At 52.3% G+C, this 12,499-nt stretch overlaps 1 protein-coding gene across 7 annotated transcripts in view; it reads right to left on the minus strand.

Annotated features, from left to right (window-relative positions):
• The window catches only part of Septin9 (septin 9), a 163,213-nt gene that overhangs the window by 5,728 nt on the left and 144,986 nt on the right, over positions 1-12,499 (minus strand). For all 7 annotated transcript variants that reach the window (XM_028752750.1, XM_028752753.1, XM_028752751.1 and 4 more), the window contains 4 exons: positions 3,523-3,714; positions 2,254-2,382; positions 1,846-1,927; positions 1,307-1,444 (listed from right to left, as the gene is read on the minus strand). In XM_028752750.1, coding sequence (XP_028608583.1) covers positions 1,307-1,444; positions 1,846-1,927; positions 2,254-2,382; positions 3,523-3,714 — 541 coding nt within the window. The remainder of the gene's footprint in view (positions 1-1,306; positions 1,445-1,845; positions 1,928-2,253; positions 2,383-3,522; positions 3,715-12,499) is intronic.

Below are 12,499 nucleotides of genomic sequence, written 5' to 3' on the forward strand. Positions count from 1 at the left end.
TTGGTTCACATCACTGTCATGTCTTGGGACTTTCAATGTCAGGGAAAAGGAGAAGTAGGAGATGGTGTCCAGAAGCTCCAGGCTCCTGGGACAGGCTGGCTGTTCCCATATCAGCCTGGCTCCGGAGACCCAGGGTCTCATACAGGGAGTCGGCAGAGGCTGGCAGAACCTCTGAGCCTGAGCATTACTTTCTCATTGGAATGGCATCTTCTCCATAGCAGTATTGTCTGGCCCAGACAGCCTGCAGGAAGTGAAGCTACAGCCAGAAATTGAGCAAAGATGGCCAGAAGCCACTACTGTCCCCTGGGACTGAGTGGCTGGAGGAAGAAACCAGGCGAGGTGCCCAGCTAGGGCCCTAGTCCAGAGGGTCCCCACTGGGGAAGCGTCTCTGGCTCTCCCCACTAAAGCCATGTCAGTCCGTCTCCTGCTGTCAGCCTCAGCCTTAGCCTTGGAGCAGCTGCAGAACCCCAAACGAGCCAGCCCAAGTGAGGCCTTATGGCACACCCTACCATGAACGGGCTCCTGTGGGCCCCGCTGGAGATGGTCACTATGGCAAGCCCAGACACCTATATTTGGGATTTTTCTAATCAGACCCCAGTGAGTCTTACGCCCTCCAGACAGAGTACAAGATGCAAAGTCCCTTCAAAGCCCAGGCTCTTATACCCAGGGAGGAGCTGGGCACAGCCTGGAGCATACAGACTCCAGCAGCTGTGTCCAGGAGGCACCAACTCTGTGAGTCCTCAACTCTTCTAAACAAGCCACCTCCATCTCCTGCTGCCTTCTGAGCCCAGGACTAGATATGCACCCTACACGGAGTGAGGACAAGCGACCAGGATATCCAGCAAGCAGAGGAACAACACTTACGTACTGGGAACAGATCAGACTTACAGAGAGCCAAGAACTCTAGTTCTTGACCATCAACAGTCTGCCTGGCCTGGGGGAGAGAGATTCTGAAGATTCTGAAACAAACACACACACACACACACACACACACACACACACACACACACACACAGAGCCTGACAGTCTCATTCCATCTGCAGAGACTGCCTACCAGATTCTAGAACACCCCAGGGCCTGCCCTGGCCTCAGTTCTATGGACAAAGGGAAGAAGGCACCCACGGAGCCACCCAGGCCAGAGGTCACCGAGAACTTCTAAGGGCACAGACAGCCCTATAACAGTGCTGACACAGCTCTGACTCAGTACCCCCTATCTCCATGCCCAGTGTCTGGGCAGATGGAATCCTGCATGCATGGGAACTGGGGAGTCCCACCATCAAGACAAAGGGCCCGGCATGGGACATACGAGTGGCCGGTGGCTGGGATGAAGTAGAGGCAGCAGTGGACACGGGTGTCAGGAATGCGTTTCTTGCGGTTGATGTTGACCTCCTCCTGAAGGTACTTCTCGTACTGATCATTGATAAACTTCATAATGGGTTGCCAGCTGCACGGAGATGCGGGTTAGCCTGCACCCTGAATGGAACCCCTCCCGCCATGCCCTCTCTAAGCCCTCCCTCCCAAGCCCCCACGACAGGCTAATTCCCAGAACTGGCTTGACACCCAGCCTCTGATTTCATACAGGAATGGCTGTCTGTTGCAAAGACAAACCAGCCTTATTTCAGATTTTTCTGCCACATTCCCCATGCTGATCTTTTCCCTCGAGTGGGAAACCCACCCCAGATGGGTCCCAGGTGATGCCATTTTGATCTAGAATGTAAACCCCAAATGTATAGGTTTAGGGTTTGAAATGATCTTATCTGGGGGTCTGGCCTCCAGTGGTATCACAGAGCCCCAAGACCAGCCGCCCTTTTCCCCCATGAAGGAAGGTTCTCCGAGGTCACATACCAGTTCTCATTGTTGATGTGGTCCCCAAAGCCTGGAGTGTCAATCACTGTCAGCTTCATTCGGACCCCCTTCTCTTCAATATCTGCACAAATCATAACACCCCAAGTCAGAGGGGTCACTCCAAGCCCTCAGGTTGCCTGGCTAGCCTGGAGTGTCCCAGAATGGGCTGTAATAACGGTTGAGGTCATGCCAAGGGGCAAGTGACCTCTTCTGGGTTGTGCCAGCCATTACTCTTAGTACAAAGCTCAGTTGTTTGTGGGAGCTCAGTCTCGGGGTCCATGGGAATCCAGACTACTCTTACTCAGGCTCAGTGTACCCACGGGGTCATGGTGACCTCTCCAGAGCTATGCCTTTGACCCCACACTCTGGGAAGAGGCAGTCCCTACACCCAGCCTCCGTGGTGCTGACCATGGGTGATCGACTTGATTTCAATCGTCTTGGGGATGCGTTCCTCTGAGGTGGGCTGCACCGACTTCCGGCTGATTTTGGACTTGAAGAGGGTGTTGATTAAGGTAGACTTCCCGAGGCCACTCTGCCCTGGAGAGAGAAGGGGAGGCCGGTTGGAAGGCTCTCCAAGAACACAGCTCACGGCTACATCACACTATGACCAGGACATCCTTGGATGGCCCTGCCTAGGGCTTCACCTCCTCAGTGGAAGTCCAGGGTTGACTTTAAACCCCAACGTGGGACTCTGGGGCCTGGTTTAACTCGGCAGAGCTCCTTCCTGGTCCTAGGAAGGCTACCCAAAGCAGGAAGAGACACCAAGGCTCCAGAGGTATGGACCTAGGTAGCTGCAGAGGAGGCATGACAGCCCCAAAGAGATGTGTAGGCTGTCTGAAGATCTGGGCAGAACAGACATACAGACAGTTCCTCAGACAGAGCCCTGCAGTCAGAAGCCTATGTGACTCTGTTAGTTTAGGACATCAGCCTATGAGAGGCATTTGCCCAGATAACACCATACTCAGAGAGGAAAAAATTGCCTGATAGGCCAGATATGGTGGCACTCTTAATCCCAGCACTGGGGAGACAAAGGCAGGCAAGATCTCTGTGAGTTCAAGGCCAGCTTGGTTTACATAAGCAGGTTCCAGCCTCGTCACACAGTGAAACTCTATCTCCAAATGAATGAATGAATGAATGAATGAATGAATGAACTGACTTGTTCCTTCCAGCCAAGAAGACCTCCTTCTCAGGGTTACCGAGATGATCACACGTGTGACGCCCAAGCCCGCTGTACACAACCTGTTTAGGTCACGCTGATTAGCCACCTACCATTCGTAACATCTAGCTGTGCTAGGCCACAGGAGGAAGGTGACTACTACACCCACTTCCTGGGTGAACAGCATAGCTGAGGCTCCAGGAAGCCTCCAGCCAGGCCTCTGGTATGAGGGCTGAGCTCTACTTAGGCTTGGAGGCCGGTATCATTGGTCACAGAAGGCTTACACCTGCTCAGCGTTTTCTCACGAAGGGAGCAACCTCTCTGTGGAGTCGCTGGTGGGTGTAGTCCCTCCTCTCAGCACATGTACCGTATCTGGCATGTATCACTGGTTGACCCTCAGGTGAGAGCTGACCCCCTACTTCACAGTGGGGAAGACAGTCTGAGAGTTGCTTGGGTGCTGGGGCTGAGGCTAGCCCCCCCTCCCCTGCCCCCGAATGGCCTGGAGGGCCTGTAACACTCACCAACCACCATGATGTTGAACTCAAAGCCCTGTTTCATAGCCTTCCTTCGCATCTGCTCCAGGATGGAGTCGATCCCCACATAGCCAAACTCCATGGGGGCCTTCTCGTTCCGAGATGCAGGCGTCTGCTTGAGCATGGCATCTCTGGAGTTGTCAGCCATGTCGCCAACACAGCTGGGAGTCACCTCGGAGTCTGGGGAGGGAGAAACAGGTGTGAGAATGGAACCTGCAGCCAGCAGCATATCAGACAGGAAACCAAGGCTGCAGGTCAGCGACTTGCCCATAAAACCCCTGCAGAGCATCTCAGAACTGAAATCTCCTGTACGGTAGCATTCATCTGGTCCACATCACTCAGCCACCTGCCTCTAAGGGCCATCTCTGCCAGCTCTGCCACCCAGGGCTCTCCTGGTTCCAGGTAGGCAGCAAGGACTCTGTTCCATATTCTCTTAGCCCCATGTCCTGAGAGCTGAAGCCGCGCCCCTCACCTCTGCTCAGAGCTTACAGGAACTGTAGCATCAGGGCCCTTCACGGTCCAACAGGTGACCACAAGCAGATCCCAGGGGAGGGGCGATCTGATTTCTATCTACCTCTTCCAGACCTGACCCATCCTCACTGGGAGCGTCTGTACTTCCAGGTGCCCCACCCATATAGTCTCGAGGCAGGATAGGCAAGAAACAGGCTATGGCAGACAGCATGCCCCTCACCCTCAGGCAAGGCCAAAGTTTGTAGGTCTGTGGACAGGCTAGGGGTTAAACTTGAAAACTTCAGCTTCCTTTAATAGGTCAGCATTAGAGCCTCTTCCGGCCAGATGGAGACCCTAGGTGCTCACACCCTGCAGGGGTGTGCAAGGCTGGTTCCACCCGGCCTGGTTGAACTACAGTATACCTAATTGCTATGCTGAGACAGCCCGTCAGTGCAGCTCGGAAACCCAGGCCGCTAAGGCGGCTGCAGAGATGATACATTGTTGAAAAGGCTCAAAGACATCTCTTTCAACCGCTATGGAAAATGCCAGCAGTCTCAACTTATGACCCCATGGCCCAGACCCCCCAAACACGGCCAATACAGAGGGGTCACCAGGACCAGCTGCTCCTTCTCTGTCTGTTCTACCTCCAGGGAAGGGCTCCCCAGCTCTGTCCCCACGCACTAACCTCAAAGGAGGCTCAAGGTATACTTGTGGCTTTTCCCTCAGAGAACAAGGGAACCAACCAAAGGTGTTGGGACCATCCCAAGTCAGCAAGGGCCAGGAAGCAGCAAAAAAGATGGGTCTGTACCACAGGGACTTTTGCAGGCTTTGGTTAAACTGTCTCTCCACTTCCGGGGAAAACACTGAACTCAAGTTGACTCGTCCCGACATCCTCAGCTCGCTTGACTCTGACTGTTTCTACCCTTACGGCTTTTCTCTCCGTTTTATTGGCACGTCCAGTAGGAGCAAAGCCGGACACTGAACTTCCTCTCAGCATCTTCTCCAGGCTGGAGAGGCAGGATGGACGGGAGAAATGGCTTGCAAAGCTAGCTTCAGGAAGGAGATGTGTGGATCACCCCCACAGGTTTACTGGTCAGTCACTTCCTGTTTCTCTTCCTCCACAGGGTGCAGGCACCTCTACCTCTGGTCTGGCACAGGGGGAGCAATTAAACAAGAGAATGCTTGTAAACACACCAGGAGCTGCCACGGGGTCCAAACACCCCCAAACAACGACACAGACAGGTCATAAGGGCCAGTGCCTTGCATCAGGAGCACCGTCAGCCCAGGTCAGTCCTCTCAACAAGAAGTGTCTTGTCAGCTCTCCACTCAGAAATACTGTCCTGGGTTTCTAGCATCTTTAAATAAACAAAGACCTTGTAACATCTGGCCCTAGAACCTGTGGCTTTGGGGCCCGCTTCCTGGAGAATGACAAGGGGCCCTGCCTTGCCGTGCAGTGGTTCAGACCTTGCTCACATGACTGAAAATTGTTTCCATCTGTTTATGAGTATGAGACCCACTTTGCCCTACCCCCACCTCTCTGCTCAACAGTGAAAGGAGGTGGGGCCGTCCTCCTAATCACCCCCATTCAAGGAAGGCGTGCCTTGGCCCCAGGTGGCCCTTCTACATGTATTAAGGTTCACAGCAGAAACCCAAACCAAACTAAACATCCAGCCTGCCAGAGGCCCTGCTTGAGAAATAATAAGAACACAGTAGAGCCTCATGCTTTCCAGGGCCTCTGGACATTTCTGGCACATCCTTGTGACCCTTCCTCCTGGGAGAGCCTCCCTATCCACCTGCCTATCTGGTTGGGAGGTAGACTCTCTACCCAGAGTTGCCTGAGATCCCAAACCTGGAGCTCCAGGAGTGACCAGAGGCTTTCCCAGAATCTACCATGTCATCACCTGTGCCAACAGATGCATCTTGGGTCTGCACAGCCCAAGGCAATATCTCCAAGTCACTTCCACCTTTAAAATGTGTGGTAAGGGCTAGAGAGATGGCTCAGCGATTAAGGGCACCGACTGCTCTTCCAGAGGTCCTGAGTTCAAATCCCAGCAACCACATGGTGGCTCACAACCATCTGTAATGGAATCTGATGCCCTCTTCTGGTGTGTCTGAAGACAGCTACAGTGAGTGTACTCATACATAAGATAAATAATTTTTTAAAGTGTGTGGTAAATTTTACCTTCTTAGAGATGTCTGAGGTACTCCCCACTGTCCTGACCAGCCTCCCACCACCCCCTGGCAATCCTCACTCTGTCTAAGATCCTTGAGTAAGTGGGGGTTAAATGATCTCTGACTTTTGGCTTATTTCATACAGATTAAGTAACATCCTTAAAGCTCACCCGTGCTGTAGCATGTGCCTTCTGAAGGCTTGATGATATTCCTTTAGTGAACATATTTAGTCTTGAAAAGAAAAGGCTCAACTTACATGATTTTATTTTATTTTTTGGTTTTTCGAGACAGGGTTTCTCTGTGTAGTCCTGGCTGATGATTTTATTTTTTAACGATTTTTAAAAACTGTTTTAATTATATGTATGCATGTGTGTCTGTGTATGAGTATTGTGTGCCTGAGTAGAGGCGCCCAGAGAGGCCAGAAGAGGGCGTCAGAGCCCCTCTGGAGCTGGAGTCACAGGCAGCTGTGAGATGCCAGATGTGGATGTTGAACTCAGTCCTCTTAGAAGAATAGCATATGCTCTTAACTCCTGAGCCACCTCTCCAGCCCTGACACAGTGAGTCTTTCCTCCATTTATCTGTCCACAGGCATTTGAATGCTTGCTTCTGACTGGCTGGTATAAATGCTACAGTGTGAACATGGGTATGCAGGCACTCAAGAGCTTGGGCTAGCTCGCCTTCTCTTCCTTCTTCCCTCTGTCCCTCTCTTATATACAGTCTGGCTTCAAATTCAATGATCCCCCTGCCTCAGCCCTCTGAGTACTGGGATTACAGGCATACACACATCATCATGCCCAGAAAGAGCGTGTCTTCAATGGTTTGGGACACACATCCAGATGTGAGCTGTTCTATTTTTATTTTTGAGGAACCAGCGAAATGCATCCACATGTGACTTCCAAGAACTGGAAACTGAACTAGTTCAGGAAAGATGAGTGGTAAGAATCCATTTTAGCTCATCTCAGTTTTAAAGACCTATGTGAGCCTGACAAGTGGACCAGGCAGCCTGACACTCCCACTTTACCAAGGGGACATGAGGTCTACACGCTGACCCTTTCCTGAAATATCACTGGATGGTCAGATGAACAGAGACAAGACCTTGACTGGACTTCTCACTCCTGGAACCTCCCCTGGACTCCTGGGACACTAGGTCAAGGACATGATTTCTGTGCTCTGACACCTGCCTATGGACCAGGAGCGTGTTCTCTGACACCTTCCCTCCTCAGTCAGCTAAGGCTGCAGCCTGCTCAGGGGCATCCTTGACCCCTAGCCCAGCAAGAAGCAGAAATGAGCTACTCAGGAAAGCTAACCACCAGCAAGAGTGGAAACACCTGCCAGTAATGAGAGAACTGACTCTTCCCGAGCCATCCTGTGATCTCCACATGAGTGCTGTTGCACATACAGCCACATACAGAGAGAGAGAGAGAGAGAGAGAGAGAGAGAGAGAGAGAGAGAGAGAGAGAGAGCGCTAAGATGTTCACTGCTGCATTAACAAACAACGGTGTAGCAAGTGAATCTGTGGGAACCTAGCTCTCCCAAGAAGGAAAGGCGTAAAGGCATTATGGACATGACAGATTACCAATGAACCTTGAAACACCACAGTGAGCTAGGGAACTCTAGAGTGTGATTGACACTATGTAACACTCGGAAGGTGCAGATCCACAGAGGCGGTAGGAGGAGAAGAAACTCTTTATCCAGCATGGCGTTTCCCTCCAGGGTGATAAAATTGCACTGACTTAGACAGGTGCAACGGTTACATGACATCATGAATAGACAAGTGGAAGTGCGCTCTTCACGGCTGATGGGAGAAGGGGGCGGGGAGCCCACTGGGCAGTTGCTTATAGCATAGTTGGACAGAGTCCGGCCAGGCCACCTCAGGATACCTGAGCCCCACATGCTGACACTCAAGCTGAGGTTCTGCAGATGCTAACAGGGCTTGCAACGCTCTGAGCAAGAAGCCAGTCATCTCCCAGCCAAGGGTGTTTCTGAGGGGCGGCAAGTAGGATCATGGGTCCTACTGTGCACGCAGGCCCATCCACCTCCACTTCCTGCCCCAGACACCTGCTGTGAGCCCTACCTTTTCTCCAGTGGATGGTGGGTCCATCTGCAGACTTACCCACTGGGTAACATATTCTTCCCCCACCCCAGGGCCTGCCAAAGATGACAGGATCATGTCACCCTTCACATTTATTGGGACAGGGCTGTGGGCCACATTTTGGGAGAAGCTCCCAGAGAGGATAGGACCAACGCTGACCTTGATCTGACTGGCCATGAGAAAGAAGGCTCAGGCCAACAGGCTTGCCAAGGACAGACGGGGAACCGGCACCCAGGAACCGTCCATCTGGCTTCACCTTTCTCTGCTGGCCTTGCCAGTCAGTACTCCAGAACTCTATCCAACCCTTCCTAACTGAACCTTGCCTCCCTGGCCAAATGCAGGGACAACTCTGCTGGGCGGGGAGCATTGATGTGACACTGTAGGGCAGCCATACTCTCACCCACAGGATGAAGCTCTGGGGGAAGGGGGGAAGCCATTGCCTTTTTCTTATCTTGCTCCAGCACAAGCCAAGCTCTTAAAAGACAATACCTTTAACAATGCTGTCCCCACACACTTGGATGGAGCCTCACCATGGTGGCCCAGCAGAAAGCAGAGCCAAACTGTCTCTGGACAGCAGGGTGGTCCGGGGTGGGGGGTGTCTCAAGACACCAATCCTTGGTCTATCTGCTGGCCTCCCAGGTTACAGCCAGAGTGTCAAGATCAGTCCTGGATTTGTGGTTTATGAGCACCCCAAAATGCACCACACCCTCATCTTATGGAAGGCGCTGCCTACAGGGCAAGGGGCCCCATATTGGGCTGAAGGCAGAGCCCAGGGTTCCCAGGATCTCCGACCCAGCTGGCTGGACAGGCTATTGGCCCTTCCCAGGTCTCTTGGGGTAGTATCACTTAATTCAGTAAAGTCTGGGAAAAACAAAACACCCCAAGGGCAAAGGGATAGATGTGTTCTTCAACACCAGCTACTGGGCCTCAAGTAGGGCTCTGACGCCAGGGCGCACGTGGCACATGAGAGGCCACACGTTAGAACAAGGAGGCCAGACCAGAACTCTCCATGGGAGGCACACCTACAATGGACATCAAAGTGTCCACTTAGTATGAAAACTCCCCTCCAGGAGGCCATGAGCGGAGACAGGGGGACTCACAAAGGCTCAGAGGTGATTCCCTCACTAGGTATGCAGTAGTGGGCAGAGAGGAGTGTAATGAGCCAACTCTGAAAATAAAAATGAAGAAAAATAAAATGTAAAATAAAACAGCCACACGGTGGGAAGCTGGCCCGTGCAGAGCTGGGGGCCCAAGGAGCAGGGATCACCCTAAAGAGAGCTACAGTATCGGCAGGCAGATTCCTACGTCCTCAGAGATCGGAACCACAACAGGGGTCACTCAACAGATACAGATCAAGAACGCTGTGCTAAGAAACCGACCAGAAGGTGAAAGGGCAGGCTTAGGCGGGTGGACAGAGGAAGCTTGACAGGAAAGACTTTAAATGGAGCCACAACAAATCCCCACAGGGAAGTAGCTCCATCTAACTCCCCGATATAGGAATGTCATGCCACAGAAAGTGAGGACTTGAGGCTGGGGGATGGCTCAGTGGATAAAAACACTTGTTATGGAATTGTTGAGGATCTGAGTTCAAATCTCCAGTACTCATGTAAAAGCCAATCATGACTCTATGTGCCAGAGCTGGAGGCCGCAGAAACAGAGATATTCCAGAAGCTGAACTGACAAACTTTCAGTGAGAGACCCTGTCACAAAATAATGGTGATTGAGGAAGGTCAGCATTTTCCTCTGCTTTCCACAGGCTTGCACATCTGCACGTGTGCACACATACACACGCACATACACAGACACATTTTAGGGTACCCAAAAATACTTACTTAGGTTCATAAACCCAACTAAAGAAAAAACTTGGAAGCTTCATGTAATGGTGCATATCTGTAAAACCAGATGCTGAGACAGGAGAATTGAGAGTTCAAGGCTAGCTTTGGCTATATAGTGAGTTCAAAGCCAGCCTGAGTTACATAATAAGGCAGTGTCTTAAGAAAACTTAGGGTTAGCATAGCACTAGCTTTGCACGCCCAGGGCCTGGGGGTGGGATTGACTTGACTTAGTAACTCTAGGGTTAACGGCTTGAGTTACCCCCAGTCCCCTGTGAGTTACACACACACACACACACACACACACACACACACACACACACACACGATCTAGGTTAACGGGTCCCGTGGCTGGAGAGGATACGCAAACGCAGGAGGAATAAAGAGCTAAGGATCATGGGAAATAAGTCTGAGGGATTAAGGCTCCAGCAGCTGACCACCACCTAGCGAGGGGCAGCTCGACCCAGGTTGTCAGCACACGGGTGGGCAAAGATGAGGAAGGCTGTTTTCTGGAGAGCCGGGGCCTTCCCCATCTTCTTGGCACTGCCTTCACAGTGCCCTGTCCCTGGTGACTCACTGAAGAACCCTGTTCTCCTCGTAAATGTCACAAGAGGCTTCCTGTCCTGTTCCAAGGATGGAAACTGCATATAAATGATCGAATTTTGCAAATCCGTGTGCCCAGTCTCAAAAGCCGAACTTTTAAAAAGTGCACATGGCTCATCTAATTTGATAAGTAAGTCAAATCGAATTACACTTCACACTTTGTTTGAGGCAGGAAGTGTCTCCTTGGAGTCTGGTTAAAAGCATGGATGCCAGAAATCTGAGACTCCTCCTGCACCACTCACCCCCCGACCCCCACTTGGAAACCCAACACAAAGGCTTGGCCTTGGCTTTGGCCTCAGCAGAGAGGGATTTGCAGAGGGAGAGCTTCCCACCTCTCCCAGCTGGAGTGCCTTCCCCAGTCCAAGTTCCAAGAGGGGACTTAACACTGCCCTGATGTGGTTTCCGCAAGCTGTTCTCTGCTGGGAGATGCCTGTGACCTTGTGTCCAGTAAGGGCCTGGGAGGGACAGAGAAGCTTGAGACACTGTCCCATCCTCTCTTCCTTCCTTCGACAAGGGCAGGGTGGGGAGGTGTGGAGAGGCAGGGGCCCTAGGCATCCCAAAGATGGGAGTAGGGTCCCTGCTTTGGCTGCTTGCCAAGTTCCCCTCACCCGACCCCCCCTCTATTGTGGGGAGGACTCTCAAGAAGCCCTGTACTTCTGCCAACGTGGTTTCAATTGGCCCCAATCCACAAAGGCAAACTTGGACCAAGTCCAGGGGCGCCCTGCCCCCCACCCCTCCGAGGAGGCCCCTTCTGTTCTTCATTTACAGCTAGCAGTTTCTCACTAGGCTGGTCCTATTGAGACATCAATCTCTGCTCAGGGCAGGCTCCAACCTGCAAACCCTTCTCATTCATTTCCTCAAAAGCCACAGCAGATTTCCAACAGCACACCAAGGCCCTTGCAGAGCCCTCCAAATTTCTGGGTCAGGGATTTAAATACAGTTCTGGGGTGCACTGATCACCCTGCTTGGGCCCATCCCTGGAGTCATCTATTGTGTAGCAGCCTCGGGGAAGGCAGGCCTGACTCTGCCCACCCCCAGGAATCTCCAACAGCAACAGCTGCACCCAAAGATCCAGCCCTACCCAGGACATCACTGACATGTCCTCCTGGCTGCCGGGCCACAGATTCCCTTTGCTCTTGGCAAATGTCTATGGAGAAAGAAGGGGGTGAGAGAGAGGCCACTCCATCACCCCCATTGTGGACACTGGCCATTTATTACAAGAATTTCCTCTTATCAGGGATGTCCCCTAAGGGGGAAGGCGACAGAGCTGCCTCCCAATCCCTTGACCCCTGTCCTATCAGCTGCTGTCAGCTGCTGACATACACCAGAGCTTGGGGTGGTGGTGGTGAAACATGGTCAAAGGTTCCCCCAACTTATGAAATCATTTGAAATAACAAAAAGTAGGCAAAACCCTCCCACCCCTGCCAGAAATCCTGTGGACAAGGCCTGACCCCAGAGATACAGGTCCTTTCTGCGTGGGTCAGCTGACACTGCCAAAGGCTTCCTGGTGTCCCACTCACTTTGGTGTGGTGGGGGAGATGGGGACAGGGGCGGGGCATGACATGGGACAGGACAGGACTGAAGGCAGGGTCTTAAGGGTCAGAGAGAGAGAAGCTAGCTGGTCCTGGCTGGTGCAAGTGAGTGAGGAAGAAGGAACCTCTGATTGTGTTATGGAGACCAAGAAGGTGAGGCAGAAGAACGAGATGAGCCATTCACTCATGCAGCTCCAGATCCCTGTCTTGGGGAGACCCTGAAACCCAAGAATTCCAGCCATCCGCCTGGGAACATGAATCTTTCAGCATTAGCTCAGAAGGTG

The sequence above is a fragment of the Grammomys surdaster genome, unplaced genomic scaffold (genome assembly GCF_004785775.1).
Source record: "Grammomys surdaster isolate TR1022 unplaced genomic scaffold, NIH_TR_1.0 125940, whole genome shotgun sequence".
NCBI classification, from domain to species: Eukaryota; Metazoa; Chordata; class Mammalia; order Rodentia; family Muridae; genus Grammomys; species Grammomys surdaster.